The sequence below is a fragment of the Acomys minous genome (assembly GCF_964271855.1).
Source record: "Acomys minous genome assembly, chromosome: 12".
NCBI lineage: Eukaryota > Metazoa > Chordata > Mammalia > Rodentia > Muridae > Acomys > Acomys minous.
Window position 1 is genome coordinate 70,636,375 of NC_140493.1, and position 18,471 is coordinate 70,654,845.

Sequence of the window (18,471 nt, forward strand, 5' to 3'; positions counted from 1 at the left end):
TTTCCATATGGTTTCATTGTCCACATCTTTGTCGGTTTAAACGGCAGCATAGCCATGTGTTGGGCTGGAGCCATTGTTTACCTAACCATCTTTGAATTTAGTCCCTTGGGTTGTTTGCAGTTTGGCTGTTGTGTATCGTGCATCTATGGAAAAAAAAACCACACACACACACTCGCATGAACTTCTGGCTTTTCTTTTACTCCTTGTTCCTTGATGCCAGCTCATTGGGCATACACTCCTGCAGCTGGGCTGGCTAGGCCAGAGAGGATACATTCTCAGCACGTCCCTCCCTTCCTCCCTCATCCCGGTCCCAGGGCTCCGAGTTTGCTATCTATTTATTGTTGCTAAGTTTGGAGATTTCACCTCTCTCGTTTGTGTCCCATCTCTGAGAGTCAGGATGGACAAAACTTACTGTCTGTAGAGTATTTGGGGGGAAAGAGACAGATGGGACTGAGCTTTGGGCCAAGAACCCTGCCCTCCCCCCGCCCGTTCCCAGCATTGTCATGTGACAAACACTTGTATGATGCGTAAGAGACAGTCCTGGCCAGGAGGAAATCCCAGCCAGGGAATGGCATAGTGACCAAGACCTCTCCTGGCTGTGAGTGCCAGCTCTGCCACTTACTAGCTGGGAGCCTCTCACAGCAACTCTCTCTCTCTTTTCCTTCTCTGTAAAGTGGGTTGCTATGAGGAGGGCGGAAGTATGAGGTGACTCTCGGGAGTGTTGCTTTCCTTGCCTTTCTTCCAAGGGCAGAGGTCAGAAGTAACACAGGGAGAGAGATGGCCAGGGCTTTTAGAAGGTGATGATGGGGTTATACCCGAGTCTCCCTTTTGCAAGCTAAGAAACTCAGTTTGGAAAAACTGGACACTAATGCAGGCTGCACCGTCAGCTCGTGCCTTGGTGTGAGTCCGATCTCTTGGAGCTCGACCCTGAGGAAGAGGAGGTGGCAGGATAGACCTTAGAGTTGGACCAACTTTAGTTTAAATACAAGTTCCACAGAGAAGGTGGAGGGAGGAAGATCCAGGGTTCAAGGTCATCATCCTTGGCTGACAGTGAGCTGAGGCAGGTTTTGGAAATGCCAGATCCTGTCTCAAAACAAAACAACTCCCGCCCGCCCCCGGCCCCAAGAAAACCAATACAACTAATCTATCCATGTCCCGTTATATATTATCTTAGTGACATAATCGCTTTCAAGATTCCTTTTCCTCATTAGTGAAATGGAGATAATGATTCCTAGAAATCCGGATTAAGGCCGGGCATGGTGGCGCACGACTTTTTTTTTTTTTTTTTTTTTTTGGTTTTTCGAGACAGAGTCTCTCTGTGTAGCCTTGGCTGTCCTGAACTCACTTTGTAGACCAGGCTGGCCTCGAACTCACAGCGATCCGCCTGCCTCTGCCTCCCGAGTGCTGGGATTAAAGGCGTGCGCCACCACCGCCCGGCGCGCACGACTTTTTAATCCCAGCACTCCACTCGGGAGGCAGAGGCAGGTCGATCTCTGTGAATTCGAGGCCAGCCTGGTCTACAGAGTGAGTTCGAGCGAAACCCTATCTCAAAAAAAAAAAATCTAAGTAAATTAATTAATTAATTAATCAAATTAAAAGATATAAGGTGGAGACGTGGTTGAGAAAGACATCCTGATGTTAACCTCTGGCCTCCACGCCTTTCTGCATGGGGGAGTACACCCACACACAAATAAATGATTGGAACAATGAATGGATGGATGAAAGGAGGAAAGAAAGAATAAATAAGGATATTTATGTTAAATACCTTGTATATGGTTCATCTCAGTCTGGGCTTTCCATACTCAGTAATTAATGTTGGAAATGGCTGAAATTGCTGGAGCAGAAATGTGTCTGTCAGGGACAAGGGTCCTTCTCACTGGGAATCCTTGCTCTACAGCAAGTCTCTAGTTCTAGGAGAAAAGTGATTTTTACATCGGAGTCACTGTTACAGAGGCCATCAGCCCTGGGGCCGGGGTTCCTTCTCTGTTCCATATCGTGTAGACAGGGCCTGCTCCTGGTCCCAGGCAGCTCTAAGGAAGAGAGAGGAGAGACTCAGGCAGTTCTCTCCCAAGGCACAAGGCAAGTTCCTCTGGGGGAGCATCACTGACATGGGGGGAGCATCACTGACATGGGGGGAGCATCACTGACATGGGGGGAGTATCACTGACATGGGGGGAGCATCACTGACATGGGGGGAGTATCACTGACATGGGGGGAGTATCACTGACATGGGGGGAGCATCACTGACATGGGGGGAGTATCACTGACATGGGGGGAGCATCACTGACATGGGGGGAGCATCACTGACATGGGGGGAGTATCACTGACATGGGGGGAGCATCACTGACATGGGGGGAGTATCACTGACATGGGGGGAGCATCACTGACATGGGGGGAGTATCACTGACATGGGGGGAGCATCACTGACATGGGGGGAGCATCACTGACATGGGGGGAGCATCACTGACATGGGGGGAGCATCACTGACATGGGGGAGCATCACTGACATGGGGGGAGCATCACTGACATGGGGGGAGCATCACTGACATGGGGGGAGCATCACTGACATGGGGGGAGCATCACTGACATGGGGGGAGCATCACTGACATGGGAGGAGCATCACTGACATGGGGGGAGTATCACTGACATGGGGGGAGCATCACTGACATGGAGGGAGCATCACTGACATGGGGGGAGTATCACATGCCAGTGATGCTCCCAGAGCAGCTGGTGCAGAGGGTAAACCAGATGTCTAAGTGGCCAGTGTCCCTCTGGATCACGTGGGGCTGCCTTAGACAACAGGAAAACTCAGACACCAGTTCAAAGGGCAAATGAATTAACTAAACAAATTTAAAGCCTGTAGCATATTAACTGATTAGTAAGACAGACGTCAATGGAGCCGATTATAAACAGGGCTAGGGTATAGCTCTTAGGTGGAGGGTGCCTAGTATGTGTGACACCCGAGGTGCCATCCCCAGCATTTCAAACTAATTCCCCCCCCCCCTCTCTCTCTTTCTGAGACAGGGTTTCTCTGTGTAGTCTTGACTGTCCTGGACTCGCTTTGTAGACCAGGCTGGCCTCAAACTCACAGCAATCCGCCTGCCTCAGCCTCCCGAGTGCTGGGATTAAAGGCGTGCGCCCACCACCACCCAGCTACCAACACTAATTTCTAACCGTTTATTTATCACAGTCAGTTGTAGGAACAGCGCAACACTTCAGTTCTGTAGAATCCAGTGGTGCTCAGGCGAAGGCGCTCCTGGGCAAGGGCGGATGCCGGTGCCTAGGGCCAGCAGATAGGAAAGCTTTGCTGTTCCACAGACCTCCTGTTCCTGCCTGCAGGTGGAAGGCAGAGGTGCTGGGGTCCTGAGGCAGCTTGCCTAGTGTCCCTGACTCCTACAGTACTGGGTTTAATGGTGCCTTTATTCATTATCCGGACCGGCCCAGCCCCTAACTCTCCAGACAGGCCCAGAGGGGTAAAGTAGCTTACTTGAGGACACAACTTCCTGGGTTAGCCTGGGATCTCTGTCCTATACCCATCTTGCCTTTGTTTGTTTCCAACAGGACGTTACTCACCCCCACTGTGACCTGGGTTTTGTGACCTCTCCTCCTCTTCCTTCTGTCCCACTTTGCTCTTGTTACCCACAGTGTTTGTCGCAGCGGGTCCTGGCAGTTAGGAAGACTTGGAGCCCCTGAGAGGCTCTGCCCCTGTTTCTTCTGTGACTCAGGGTGCGGGCTGCCTTCAAGCACTATGGCCTTTTCATCGCGATTTGCCTTCTGGGAGCAAAAGGGAAGTTGGATTTCAAAACCTCGCTTCTCTTATGTGCTTAGCATGGGGAAGCTAGTGACGGATTGGGGCATGTGCGTGCACTTGGGGGGGGCGCAGGGAGAGTGGCCAGTGGCTGGGGAGCACTTTTCTATCTTGATGGTCTTCTGTGCTGAGTCACTCTCCTCCCTGAGCCCCACCTCTGGTAAGATGAGCCGCCTTTTGTGCCCATGGTGCCCCTCCAAGTTAATCCCTGAGCACTGCCCCCCCCCCACTCCACAGCCTGTAATTCAGACTCACCCCTGGGACCCTGGGCTTCTGGGGGAAGGCTCAGCCCTGATGCCATTGGAACTCAGATTCCCTGAGTCTGGGCAATGAGGTGGGTAGACGAAAAAAAGAACTGCGACTGGGGGATGTCAGGCCAGTTGGCATCTGGGTCCAGAGAGTAATTTAGGCTGTGGCAGACTTGGGCATGCCTTTGTGCATAAGCACAGTCTCTGGCTGGACAATGACCTACAGCAACCAGAACCTTTGGGGGGGGGGGCAGGGCGTGAGTCAGCCTGAGGCTAAATCCAGACCTGAGCTCATACCAGAGCCCAGTGTCCCAGGGCGGGGAGGTGGGGAGGGGGGCGCCCCCGGCAACCAGGGTTTCCAGTGCCTCTCCTTGGACAGCCATTTGGGACCCCAAACACAAGCTACTGGAGAAAGGAGAGGTTTGGAGCTGGTGTGGGACTCAGAGTGAACTTAGAATCTAGGCCATATCTGAAGCAAGCTAACAGCACCATGTGCACTAATGAGAGTGTCTGTGGTTTGGGAATACTTGCTTTCCACTAACCTGTGTGCCTAGGGGCTAACGCATGGTGTGATCCCTGTGGGGAGGGGTGATGGCCCTTGGTGGGGAGGACACAGGCACTGACCTGGCCCCCCTGCATGTATCCTCTCTATCCACCCCCCCCACCCCATTCTCTGCACAGACCCCAGTTTCTGTTTTTGTTTTATTGTTTTTTGTTATTGTTGTTTTTTTTTTGTTTTGAGACAGGGTTTCTCTGTGTAGCCTTGGCTGTTCTGGACTCACTTTGTAGACCAGGCTGGCCTCGAACTCACAGAGATCCGCCTGCCTTTGCCTCCCTGAGTGCTGGGATTACAGCTGTGCGCCACTGGGCCGGGCCAGACCCCAGTTTCTGAAGTAGGAAGGTTTTCCGCTGTTTTGCCATCGTTCCCCTCACCTTGTCCATGTCCGTGAGAACTAAGTGACCCCTGAATATGCTTTGGAGACAAGATGTAGCTCCAATGTACCCATCACGCTGGGCAGTGTCCAGGCACTGCTAATGGGAGCTCAGCATTGATCATGGACCCTGGTTGAAAATGAACAGCCCCACTTCCTTATTGGATAATTGATTTTGGATGTTGCTAAGAATATCTTCCATTAGAAATCAAGGCTTCTTCCTGGGCGCCTGTCTTCCCATTATGCAGGGAAAGAAAGGCATGCTGAGGGTGCTGGGGGCTTAGGAACGGAGCTGGTTGCCTGGGGGAAAGAAGGGACACTGAATTTCCTGGGACTGCACGGAGGGAGAGATGCTGAGGTGCTACAGGAGCCTTTCCTGAAGCCCATTCCCAGTCAGTGTCTGAGCCGGAAGAGCCTTCAAAGCATCTACAGCCCCAGCCCTTTCCCAGATAGCTACGGTGGCTGCTGCCTCCCCTGGCTCTGGACCTCCTGTCTGACTCAGGCTCCTGGCTCCGGCTGGAACACAAACCCCGACCCCAGTCACACGCGTCTCTCTCCTCCATATCTCACTTTACTTTGGGGTTCCTCCCCCCACATCTGCATGGCTGTCAGTTTTGTAACCCTGAGACCATGATGTTGCGAACTTCTGACAGCCCCAGTGGACTGGTTTCTGCCCCCACCCCACCCCCACCCCCCAGTGTCCTTGGATCTTTACTTTCATAGAGACTCTTGGTTCTTAAAACACTGTCTCTGGGCAGTTTAGACCGCAGGAAAAGAGGTGTCATGCTCAGACCCCCGCTCCAGCACCACTCAGCTTCTCAGGGAGAGAAAGGCCCCTTGATCTTTTCTCCCAGCTTTGACTTGCCAGTGACTTCTCTGTCTGCTCCCTCAGGTTAAAGAGGAGGACAAAAGTGTGTCAAAACCTGGCCCTCCGGGAAAAGAGGAAGGGGCTGTAAGTGCTTCCCTGAGATGTGTGTGTGTGTGTGTGTGTGTGCGCGCGCGCGCGCGTATGGGTGTGGGTTGGCCTTGTCCCTTTCAGTGTTGCCAGTATAGTTACAGGGGATGTCAGTAATGGGGTGGAAAGTGCAGTGTGTGTGGCATCACTTTAGGTGTAGGAACTGGGGACTGGGGAGGGGAGCCAAGGTGCTTTGGGGTCCCCACAGCCCCATTTAGTTGACTGCCTTCAGCTTTGGTTTCTTGAACCCTTTGAGGCTTGCAGTGCTTGGGTGGGTAAACACTCAGGTCAGGGAGAGCCGACCAAGTGAGAGCTCAGCTGTTGGGTTCTTCAGCCGGCGCTGGGTGGCCCAAGACAAGGGCACAGAGGGACTCATGGCAGCTGCTGCTGCTGCTTCTGCTCCACCCCACCCCACCCCACCCCTCAGCTGCCTTGTGCACAATGTGAAGGCTGCCCACAGCTGCCCAATGTCCCCAGTCCCTATCTCCTTGGGACAGAGACCCTGAATAAAGCTGGGCTCTTACAGGGTGAGCAGCGGTTCCAGAGATGTGTCCAAGAGACGGTGCAGTTTGCCAGGTTGGGCCAGGTTGGGTAAACTAGAGTACAAAAACCATGCTTCCTTACCCCAAATGGCAGCTGTCCTAGCTTCCCACTTCCTCGGATAATTGATTAGCCAGGCATATGGCTTCCTTGGAACTGCAAACGATCCTGGAAGGCCAAGGCTAACCTGTGACTTCAAAGGGATGTGTTTGAGATATGTGAGGAAGGGGCCTCAGAGTAGCCCATGTTCCCCACCCCACCCCCACCCCACCCCCTCTTATAACATGTAAAGTGCTTAGGAGATTGTCTAGCAAGCAAAACACTATGCATGCATTAGCAACTACTACCATGTGCTCATCTTCACCCGTGGGGGATGGGAGGGAAGCCAGGAACCAGAAGGCAGAAAGATGTGGCAGTTGGGGCTATGGTCAGTGCCACCGTGCCCTGACATGCCGCTGAATACACTCTTGGCCTAAGAAGCTGAAGGAGAGCCACTGTCCAGCCCTCCCTCTTCACCCCTGCTGCAGAACCCCTGTAGAGCAGAGGGCAGTGTCCTGTGCATGTGGCAGGTCTGTCATCTGCGAGCCTGTAAACAGGCATGGCAGCCAGACCTTTGAAACAGTGAGATCTAGAAGCACAGTTGCTCTGGGGGGATTGAGGACTGAGCTATCCAGCTCAGCGAGTTAGCAAAGTCATTTTCTGGTCAGCTCCCAAATTGACCTTGTCTCCCAAGGCAGTGTGGCTAGATTTGCAGGAAACTCTGCCCTGCCATTAGCCAACGTGGCCCTCCTCATGTGGTTCCTGGCAGAGCATCAGTGAGGGAGTGGGTACCCTAGAAGTGCTGACACACCAGGCAACTTCTGAGTGCCCAGAGGCTGGCACCCACCCAGCTGAGCCTGGACCCTGCTTTCCAGTGGGTCTAGCTTTGGCTACTGGAATGCTTAATTAACCCTTCGTGGTCCTGAGTTGCCTCCCCTTCCTCCCATTATTCCACACACGCCCTCTGGGAGGTAGGAGTCTCTTAAGCCCGTGGGAAGTTTGCAGAAGGGAAGCAATGCCAGCCTTGGCTCTCTGCAGCTCTTGAGAGTGTAGGCGAAGGGGAGACAGTGGCTGCAGACCAGAGGAGCTGGCTTGGAGGAGAAGCTTGACTCAGGAGGAGTACCTTGTTGATTTTTTCTTTGGGCATGGTAAGGCTGTGGGTCTGATTGCCTAGAGAACAGAATAATGAAGAAGTAGGAATGACAAGGCAGGAAGTCCCCGGGGAGGAGATAGGCCTGCTTGACCCCCTCACCGGCCAGGAGGGCATGGGGGGGGGGTGGATTGTGTCTTGGCTGCAACCCTGACTTAATAACAGTGATTTTAGGGTGCTCGTGGGACGTGGGATTTGGGGCCCTTTGTGTTGGTGTCTTTACTTTGCCTTCACACCTCCTAGGGGTGGGTAGCGGGGTGCTTTGTAAGAAAGAGAAGCCAAGCTTTTTGATGCGCTTGGTCTGTCTGGCTGTCTAGACTCTAGAAGGCGGTGAGGCACGGAGAAGGGAGCTTTTGGATCTGTGTGTTGTTTGGTGGGTGAATGGAAGATCTGTCTTGGGGCCTGAGGCCACACCCCTTTACATCCTGTATGCATGACTTGGGTAGGTACGTGGGGTGGCTACTCATGTCTACCTGTATTTATGTGACTATAGCTAGAGGGCAGCTCTAAGGACAGCAGTGGTCCACCTAGGAGCCCTCAGCCTGCCATCAGCCCGGTACCCTCAGAGACTTCCCAGAGAGCCAACAGCCCTGAACCCACGCTCACTATGAATGGCCTAGGCGCTGCCTCAGCCGAAGGCCCAAACGAGGAGGCTCAGGGTCTGTCCCGGAAGCGGGTGGCAAATGCAGTGAGGAAGGTGGTGAGCAAGGTGCTGCCTGGTGAGGAGCCTGGGAATGCCAAGGAGCCTCCAGGCCGAGGAGCCAAGTCCCCTGAGCACCCGGCTCGAGGCAAGAAGGGAGAAAAGACAGCCTCTGGTCCCAAGTCCCCACCACCACCGCCTCCTCCTCCTCCTCCTCCGGCTCCATCAAAGCCTGAAGCAAAGAAAGAGGCAGCCAAGGATGAGCTCTCTGTGGGCCTACGCAGCCTGATGTCTCGGGGCCGGGGCAAGGACCACAAGTCCCGCAGCAAGCAGCCTCCTGGGAAAGGAGAGAAGGCCCCCAGCCAGGAGCCAGCCCCCTCTGGAAAACCAGGCTCTCCAGACATGGTGGACTCCCCAAAGAAAGCAGGATCCCCAGCCAAGCCTGAAACCTCAAATAAACAGTGCTCCCCAGCCCCGGCACAAGAACTGGCTGAACCAAACTTGGCTGGCCCCAAGTTGAACTCCTCTGGAGAACAGCAGCCCAAGTCACCACCAGCCTCTGGTGTGCAGCAGGAGGTACCCACCCAAGTGTGCCATTAACCTCTCCTGTCCCTCACTTGAGGGCTTAGCACCCTCACGGTGGCTTCCTTAAACCTAAAAGGGCTTCGCATGATCAAAGCTGGCCCCAGGGTCACGTGCCCACCCGTGGCATGGGCTGCATGACTCTTATTTATTAACCTTGTGTCAGAACGAGTGATGGCCTGGGCTCTGGTTTGGTTGCTGAGATGGGCACTGCTAACCAGCATGGTGTAGGCCTTTCCATAAAAGTCAAGACCCGGTCTGTAGAGGCCGAAGAGATGGCTCTGAGGTTAAGAGCTGTTCTTCCGGAGGTCCTGAGTTCAATTCCCACAACCATATGGTGGCTCATGACCATCTGTAGTGAGATCTGGTGCCCTCTTCTGGGCATACATCACACATGCAGGCATAATACTGTATAAATAATAAGTAAATCTTTTTTTTTAATGTTAAAAAAAAAGACCTGGTCTCTAGCTATACAGAGCCAGCTTGACCCACCATATCTAAAGCTAAAGAGTCTTGGCAGAAGACTGCAAGGTAGAAACAGTTTTCTTAAGTCAGGTGGCCCAGGCTCACATCCACACCCCTGTGACACTTCAGTAAGGTCCATCACTAAGGGCCTGTCTGGCAAGTGGGAGTTTTTAATGCTGTCTGGAAAGTGGCATTTTTAATGCGGGTCCTTAGTAGTCTCTTCTGTGAAGTCTTAAGTACTGGGAATTAATTTTTTTTTTTAGTGCTTTTTTCTTGTTGTTTATTTTTTGGTTTTTCAAGACAGTGTTTCTCTGTGTAGCCTTGACTATCCTGGACTCACTTTGTAGACCAGGCTGGCCTTGAACTCTCAGTTATCCTCCTGCATCTGCCTTCCAAGTGCTGGGATTAAAGGCGTGCGCCACCAGGGCCGGCTCTTTTTGTTTTTTTTGTTTTGTTTTGGTGTGTTTTATGGCATACGTGCAAGCAGCCGCCTGCAGCAAACGTGTGTGACTATGTCCAAAGCGGACTCATGAATATGCTCCCTGCAGGAGGATAAAAGGACCAGCAGATTTTGCCGCCAAAATAATTAAGAGAACGCCTTTGTTTGGGGGAGTCTTTGGATTTTGAGTTACAAACAAGAGGCAATACATGGATTAGATCTGGTGCAGGTTATGTGCCAAGCCTGTTCCCTGGCACCAGGTCCCCACAATGGTAAGGACTGACAGCGATGTTGATGACATTTCTCAGTGCCATCACTGCTTTCCTCAGGCCTGGCCTGAACATCCAGTCTGGCCACAGGACACTTGGGAAGTCCTGTTCCCCGGCGTGGGGGGGTCGGCATTAACTCCCACATGGCTTTTCCTGAGCTGCCTCAGGTTTCCTGTAGCTAGCGAGGAGTGAGGTGGATGCCAGGGCAGCAGCCTGAGGGGCCTTGAGGCGCTTACTGGGTACTTCCTCTTGGTAGCTACTCTTCCTGGGTATTGCAGGATGTAGAGGAAAGCCAGCTGCCACCCTTCCTCACCTCGGGAAGAGTTGGCAGGGGCTTCCTGGCCCAATGGTCAGGGTACGAGCTGAACTTCTGTCCCTTGGGGAAACTGTAGGAGCCAGCAAGTGGCCCATGCCTATCCTGGGCCGTTGCCTTCTCCCTCCGGCTCTCTGTACTCTCTGTTTGCACTAAGGCGGAGTTGGGGGCTGAGACGTGTCTTGACCTGGTTTTCATCCCTTGTTCATCCTGGGACAGGAGTGAATGGGACATGTGTGGGTAACGGTCATTTAGAGCTTACGACTGTTAGAGCGGTGAGCCTCACAGGCACCTACCTGTTCCTTTCTCCTGTCATATAGTTTCAAACCTCAGATTAGCGCTTTGGCTTGCCTCCCTGACCCTGCTCCACTTCTGCGCTGGATCCCAGTAGCTTCCTGGGCTGAGAGCTTGGCGTGTGGTGCCCCGGCTGAACCCTGGGCCAGGACTAATAGTGGTTTAACCTTTAGGCAGGAGCTGACCCTGAGGTCCGGCTGAGTCCCCCAGAGGATGCACACCAGCGACTTGAGAGGATCTTCACAGCTTCTGTAATGCCACCTGTCTCGTGTGTGGGGTTCCCAATCCCTGGCCCTCTTCTTCCCAAGGCTGGTGGCTGGGCTGTGTGCGTGGGTGCGCGCCAGTGTGTGTGTATGTGTGTGTGTGTGTGTGTGTGTGTGTGTGTGTGTGTGTGTGTGTGTGTGTGTGTGTGTGTGTGGAAAGGAACCCCATGGCTGTCCATGAGCCCTCACTGACAGTCTAGACAGACTAGTACCTGGTCCATGGAGGGGGCCCTTCATGGCTGAGATCTAGTCCCCTTCTCCAGCCCTGGTCTCCTACTTTGAGGACACTCATTAGTGTTAGGGCCTGGTGTATGACAAGGCAGGAGTCGGTTTTGATGCCTGGTGTTTAGACCCATGTGGATAGTAACCTTTTTTTTCCTCCCCGAGACAGGGTTTCTCTGTGTAACTGCTCTAGCTGTCTTGGAACTCTCTTTGTAGACCAAGCTAGCCTCGAACTCACAGGAATCTCCTCCTGCCTCTGACTCCCAATTGCTGGGATTAAAGGCGTGCGCCACCACTGCCCGGCTCCTTTCTCATTTCTAATGAGCAGTGCCCAAGGCTTGCCTGGTTCTCATTTTCGCCAGAAAGGCTTTGGAGGGCTTTAAGTAGCCAGACTGTAATGTAGGGGTCAAGGCCGGCTCAAGGGTTGGGCAGGTGACAGGTAGCCCGATGGTTGGAACTGGGTGAAATGACACCTCTGTTTTGCCATGTGGTGCAGTGGGGGTTGAGGAAGCCGTCTGAGACTTAGCCTGTCAGTTCCCTTGTACTAGCTCTGAAATGTAGCCCTTGGCTTGGGAAGTGGCACCCTAGGGCGTCTTTTTAGAGAGACGGGACAGCATTATTTTGATGTCTAGTTAGCCATAGGGAGGCTGGTGCCCTGGGGAGGGGGGAAGCTGGAGGATCCCAGGGGGCCCCATCCTTGGGTGTTGTGAGGTGGCCTGACCCTCCATGGCCACGGAGGAGGGAGTCTAATCAGGAGAGACTGGCTGAAGACAGAGTGAGGACAGACGCTTGTGTGCCGCAAGGAATGCCCCGCAAGAGCTTTCCTTCCCTAGGTCTGATGATAACAAGAGCCTCTCCCCACTTTGCCTACCCCAGTCCTGGGCAAGTGCTGGCTCACTGGTCTTGGGGGGCTCTTTGGAGGGCACCTGCAGTAGTCTCTACCTGTCTTCACCTTTCTCTCTCTTTCTCTTTGCTTGCTGCTGGTAGCTGGACCCCGAGGCCGTCTCTCCTGCCCACAGCCAGGTAGGGTGCTCCTGCCCCACTCAGGAGCCCTCCGCTTTCACCGGTGACAACCCAGCATCCCCACCTTGCACCTGGGTTGGCGTCTGTGCTCGGGCCTCCTGCTGGAGTGTAAGGCCTCTTTCCCTCCAGGTTCCCACTTTGTGTTAGGGGAGCCAGGGGAGCTGAGATGGTGCACCTGTGGCCCCCGGGGAGCACCGTAGCCCCCAGGGAGCACGTGTGGCCCTCAGGGAGCACTGTGGCCCAGCTTTGCCTCTCAGCCACGGGAGCCCAGGAATTGCTGTCCTGATCACCCTGGGTAGGAAAGAACCAAAAAGACCTTCCTTCCTCACCTTAGCTCCAGCCTAAAGATAAGATGGCCTCTGTCTCCACCTCCTGGCCAGTGTGAGACACTTGCTCTCACATAGGCCATGACACTGTGACATCACTCAAACATGGCCTTAAGACATGCTCACTCAGGACCAAAGTTTCACTTGCTGCACGTGATTTGAAAAACACAAAACATGCGCTGGAGAGATGGCTCAGCAGTTAAGAGCACTGGCTGCTCTTCTGAAGGACCCAGGTTCAGTTCCCAGCACCCACATGGCAGCTCACAACTGTCTGTAACTCCAGTTCCTGGGGACCCCACACCCTCACACAGACATACATGCAGGCAGAACACCAATGCACATAAAATACAAACCACTGGCGACTTATCTTTTGCGACAGAGTCTGTGTAGTCCTGGCTATTCTAAACCTCACTATATAGACCAGACTGGCCTTGAAACTCTCAGCGATCCGATCTGCCTGCCTCTGCACTGGCAGCTTTGCTCCGATCAGCCCAGTGACCTCCCTCCTTCTCAAAGCTAAGACACGTGGCGCGGACTATTCAGTATTTCTACTTAACCTGTTCACACTATTCAGTATTTCTACTTAACCTGTTCATGCCATTTCTGTCCCTCACTCAGGGTTCAGTGTCACAGGGTGGTGTCTCCGCCTCACTTTGGGGTTTCATGAGAAAGGGACACACCTAGGGTGTTGCCAGCTGGGGAGAGTGTTGGAGCCAGTGCCAGCCTGAGGGTTGGTCTGCTTCTGGGGTGGCCAGCCTCCCTCAGGGGGCTGTGATATTGCTGACATTTTGCCCACATGCCGCCAAGGAGCTGGAAAACTATGGTAGCCATGTCCCAGTGCCTCTGGTGCTACGGTTTCCTAATTCAAGTGTTATTATTAGAGTGCCTATGAATGCCTATTTTGATTGGTGACCTCTGCCCTGGTGGGGGGGTGGGGGGGGTGGGGCTTCCCAGCCTTTTCATTTTCATGTCCACTTCTGTGCTTTCTATATCAGCGCTGTCTCTTCGCCCGTGCTGCCCTGTGCCCTCATGTGATGTTAACATGCCCACTAGGTTTGTGTGGCTACCGTCTTCCAAGTAGAGGCCCCTGTCGACTGTGACTTGGAAGAGCAGGGCACTATCCCCTCGCCCACACAGAACATCTTTAGGCTAGAGCCTAGGGCCTCTTATTACTCCGTAATGCAGACCCCTAGGGTGCAGGAAATGGCTCTTCCCAGCTTAGGGGAGGAGGCCTTTCTTTTGGAACGAAAGAACAAGTGACTGTGTCCCAGACATAGAGTTCAGGGCTCGGGTGAGTCAGGGTGCAGCTCTCACGGGCTCCCACGCAGGATGCACTAGCGCAGCCTGGTGTCTTGCTTTCCTGCAGCTGGTTCTCTGTTGGCAACAAAGCTCCCTGTGTCCCTGGACCCTCAAAGTTGGTATAATCCCTGATGTCATTGTCTTTGTCCTCAGAGCTCCTGGCTTCCTACCCTCCCTTCCTGACCCCTCTCAAACTCCCGTGTCCCGTGTCTCCCACCTAAGTTTTCCACGCGCCCAGCGCCTCAACTTGTAGCCCTTTCCTCCCCTGTTTTTTTTTTGGTTTTGGTTTTTTTTTTTTCCCCACTCCTGTTGTCCTCATCTCCCTATCTTTTAAAGCAATGCCTGTCTATTCCTCCCTTCCCTCCACAGGCCAGGACGGAAGAGCAGATTGCCGCCGAGGAGGCCTGGTATGAGACGGAGAAGGTGTGGCTGGTCCATAAGGATGGGTTCTCCTTAGGTGAGTCTTTGGAGTGTAGACGCTGGGGCTTGACTCAGGGCTGACAAAGGGGGGGGATGCCTCTACTCCTGGCTGAGGCCTGGCAGTAAGCAAGGAGAGGCCGGTGAGCCACCCGGGGAGGAAGCCAGGACCAAGAAAGTCTAAGGAGAGTAGTAGAACTTCCCAGGCCCAAGTCCAACCGTCCCTGCTCTGCAGCCAGCCAGCTCAAGTCGGAGGAGCTCAGCCTACCTGAGGGGAAGGTGCGTGTCAAACTAGACCACGATGGAGCCATCCTGGATGTGGACGAAGAGGATGTAGAGAAGGTTGGCAGGAGGCTGCTGGCGAGGGAGGACGCAGGCAGGGCAGGCCTGTCCCCCGCGGGATGGAGGCGGGAGCTGCTGCGTCTTCATTGTCTCCCTAGGCGAATGCTCCCTCCTGTGACCGCCTGGAAGACCTCGCCTCCCTGGTGTATCTCAACGAGTCCAGCGCCCTGCACACACTACGCCAGCGCTATGGGGCTAGCCTGCTGCACACCTATGCCGGCCCCAGCCTGCTCGTCCTCAGCCCCCGAGGGGCCCCTGCTGTGTATTCAGAGAAGGTGTGCCTCCCTCCGACCCGCCTGCCTGCCTGCCCGCCCGCCCCACCCGACTTTTTCTGCCCCTGTTGACTCTCACCGTTGACCTTGGGAAGAGGAGTCAGAGGGTGGAGACAGAAGGCCATCCTGCAGTCTCTAATAGAGTCCACGGGCATCTGCATTTCCATGCCTGGCCTTCCCCAACCTCCCACCCCACCCCTACCCCCCACCCCCACCCCCGCCCCCAAGATACCTGGGCATCTGCAGAGTGACGTTACAGAGATAGGCAAGCCCTAGAGGTTAGGACTAGGTGGCTTCAGTTCTAAGGGCCTCCTTCTCCCCTCTGTGCCTCTGCCGCTCAAGGTAATGCACATGTTCAAGGGGTGTCGGAGGGAGGACATGGCACCCCACATCTACGCCGTGGCCCAAACTGCGTATAGGGCAATGCTGATGAGCCGCCAGGACCAGTCCATTGTCCTTCTGGGCAGCAGCGGCAGCGGCAAGACCACCAGCTTTCAGCATCTGGTGCAGTATCTGGCTACCATCGCTGGCACCAGCGGGAGCAAGGTGTTTTCTGGTGAGTCAGGGCAGCAGGGGAAACAGACATGGGGTCGTGTAGGGTGTGGGGGAAGGAGAATGGCTCCCCTAGATGTTGCCCCTTCCCCACCCCCACCCCTTGAACTCCCCAACCCCAGTCTCTGGGCGGCTGTTGTCTGGGACATCCTGGAGCCAGGGGCTTGTGGGGGGTAAGCTGTCCCTGGTTGTCCTGATGTTCCCTGGGCCTGTGCTCTGCAGTGGAGAAGTGGCAGGCCCTGTCCACCCTCCTGGAAGCCTTTGGAAACAGCCCGACCATCATGAACAGCAGTGCCACCCGCTTCTCCCAGATCCTCTCCCTGGACTTTGACCAAGCTGGCCAGGTGGCCTCGGCCTCCATTCAGGTAACGGGCATTGCCTGGGCCCAGGGAGCAAAGCTGAAGCCATGGTTTCATGCCCTGGGAGTCATCCTCTCTGGTGTCCCATTAACCTGGGATTCTGCCCTGATGCAATGGAGACCATGACATCATAGGCTGGTCTGGCCTGTGCTGGCCCCACTCTGCCCTCCAGGCCGCTTGCCCATCACCCCTCCCCCTCCCCATCCTGCTGCCGGGAACCCCACCCCGTGCTGCCCACTTTCTGAGACGTCAGGGACTTAGGACTTCTCCCAGGTTAGTGCTATAACACGTGGCAATAAAGTTAGGCCCAGGCACACCGATCTTCTCCCATGCTCAGTAGAATTTTTTTTTAAAATTACATTTATTCATTTATATTTGTGTGTGTGTGTGTGTGTGTGTGTGTGTGTGTGTGTGTGTGTCTGTCTGTCTGTCTGTCTGTCTGTCTGTGTATATACACATACACCGGCACACCATGGCACATGTGTGGGGATCAGTTATTTTCTTTTCTTTCTTTTCTTTTTCTTTTTCTTTTTTTTTTTTTTATTATTAGAATCAGTTATTTTCTTCCATCACGTGGGTCCTGGGGATCAAGTCCAACTTGTTAGGCTCAGTGGCAAGCATTTTAGTCTGCTAAGCCATCTTGCCATCCCGTAAATGAAGTTTTCTGCCATAAGCATCCATCACTCTGGGTGGTGGGGGGAGGGGCTGTTTCCATGGTAGTGCCTACCCCCACCCTAATTCCAGGAACTGGGACATTTTTTCTTTTGCCTGGCTCTGGCTGCTACTTTTCTGATCTTGGAGTGAGGTGGTAGGTGGTTAGCACTTGGGAATAGGATACCCCAGGGGCCCCTGGGCTTGGATGTCAGGGGTGGGAGGACCGTGACCTTTCTTCCTGCTGCACCACAGACGATGCTCTTGGAGAGGCTGCGTGTGGCCCGGCGCCCAGCCGGCGAGGCCACTTTCAACGTCTTCTACTACCTGCTGGCCTGTGGGGATGGCACCCTCAGGTGAGATGGGACGCTGCGCGCTGGCTCCAAGCTGGGCCCTAGGGATGGTGAGATGGTAGAGACTCAGGTCTTGCCATTTAGGAATCACTTGGTTCTAAATCTTGGGGTCATACAGTATGAAGGGGACACACCTGGCCCCTCGGTGTTCAGTGGTCTCTGGGTCCGGGAAAGGAGCGCACCTGGACGCAGGTGGTAGATGGCGTGCATGCAGTTGCACAGCTGCCGAAAGCTGCGCTGGTCTGAAAGGCGAGCCTTCTCCAGCACCATCCAGCTGGCCCTCCGCCGCGGCATGTCGGATGCTTCTACCATGTTCTTCCATCTAATGCCTTCCGACTGGCTCCCTGCGCCAGGCCAAGCAGGCGGCTCTTTTCCCTGCAGCAGATGTGCCCTTTAGGCAGGCTCCTCGCTCCTCTGTGGCCGGGTTCTGGCCGTGGGTGAGGGAGAGGGGGTTGTGACAGGCAAATGGACTGCACAGTCACCCCTGAGAGGGACCGAACCTCACGCCGATGCCGCATTTGTACTCCTAGGACAGAGCTCCACCTGAACCACTTGGCAGAGAACAATGTGTTTGGCATCATGCCCCTGGCCAAGGTGAGAGCCGTCCCGTGGGGTCTGAGTTGGTCAGCCTGGGGCTAGCCTGGTGCTGCACCCCTAGGAGATGCAGTGGGATGGGGAATGCTGGAAGGGAAGCCGGCTGAGGGTGAGAGCCAGCATCTCTGTCTGCCCTCCAGCCTGAGGAGAAGCAGAGGGCTGCTCAGCAGTTCAGCAAACTCCAGACAGCCATGAAGGTGTTGGCCATCTCCCCTGAGGAACAGAAGGCCTGCTGGCTCATCCTGGCTTCCATCTACCACCTGGGGGCTGCAGGAGCTACCAAAGGTAATGGACGGGCAGCCCGTCCCGTTACCCAGAATGCCTTGGAGGTCCCTCCCCATTTGTGCGGTTTGTTCTTGTCCTCCATACTCAGAAGGTTGTTACTGACAACCTCCACCTCCTGCCCCCTCCCTCAATCACACACACACACACACACACACACACACACACACACGTACTTGGACTTGTGCCCTGTCCCGCATCAGGGCAGGCTAGAGAAACATCTCTGGCCCCGATTGCCTGAGGCTGGGCCTTAGCTGTCAAGGCAGAGAGCACAGTGAGGGGTGAGTGGGTGGCTCGGGTGTGGGGTGTGGGGCTGAGGGATGGGAGGGGTACTCCCGCGGGGCAGTGGGGCGACGAGTGACTCTCCTTCTCATTCCCTTCCTGATAGAGGCCCTTGAGGAACAAGCCGGTAACTGACCTTGGGGTGTAGGGACGTGCTTGACTGTCCTGGTGCTTCCCTGGGCTTCTGGGCTCTGGGCTCATACTCCTGACACGGAGAACTGGTCTCAGGAGAAGCCCTGAGCTGAGGGTGGAAGAGGAGCTTGATGGCTGTGGGACTCCTTAGAGCCCCCCATAAAATATCAGATTTTTTTTTCCTTCCCATTTTGCACCCGGAACCTGGGGCTTCCTGAGACCAGTTTCCTCCTCATATCTTCCCACCCACGGGTCTGGTAGTTGCTGCTCTTTGTCCTGCATGTCAGAGTGGCGGCCACTAGGGGGCAGCAGGCACCTGGTGATGGGTGGACTGGGCTTCCGCACTCGGGATCCATGCTTGTGGAGGGCTGGGGCGCAACCTGTTCTCTTTCTTGGATATGGCCCCCGAAGGGCCATGGTTGTAGCAG

At 54.6% G+C, this 18,471-nt stretch overlaps 1 protein-coding gene across 19 annotated transcripts in view; it reads left to right on the plus strand.

Annotated features, from left to right (window-relative positions):
• Positions 1-18,471, plus strand: part of MYO18A (myosin XVIIIA) — a 112,694-nt gene that overhangs the window by 48,587 nt on the left and 45,636 nt on the right. For 4 of the 19 annotated variants that reach the window (XM_084749179.1, XM_084749190.1, XM_084749191.1 and 1 more), the window contains 9 exons: positions 14,177-14,264; positions 14,460-14,566; positions 14,665-14,841; positions 15,181-15,394; positions 15,613-15,755; positions 16,656-16,756; positions 17,284-17,347; positions 17,488-17,632; positions 18,018-18,038. In XM_084749179.1, coding sequence (XP_084605305.1) covers positions 14,177-14,264; positions 14,460-14,566; positions 14,665-14,841; positions 15,181-15,394; positions 15,613-15,755; positions 16,656-16,756; positions 17,284-17,347; positions 17,488-17,632; positions 18,018-18,038 — 1,060 coding nt within the window. Of the gene's footprint in view, positions 1-10,847; positions 10,926-12,146; positions 12,291-14,176; positions 14,265-14,459; positions 14,567-14,664; positions 14,842-15,180; positions 15,395-15,612; positions 15,756-16,655; positions 16,757-17,283; positions 17,348-17,487; positions 17,633-18,017; positions 18,039-18,471 lie in introns of those variants that run through there. The other 15 variants (XM_084749176.1, XM_084749177.1, XM_084749186.1 and 12 more) reach the window with 8 other exon arrangements.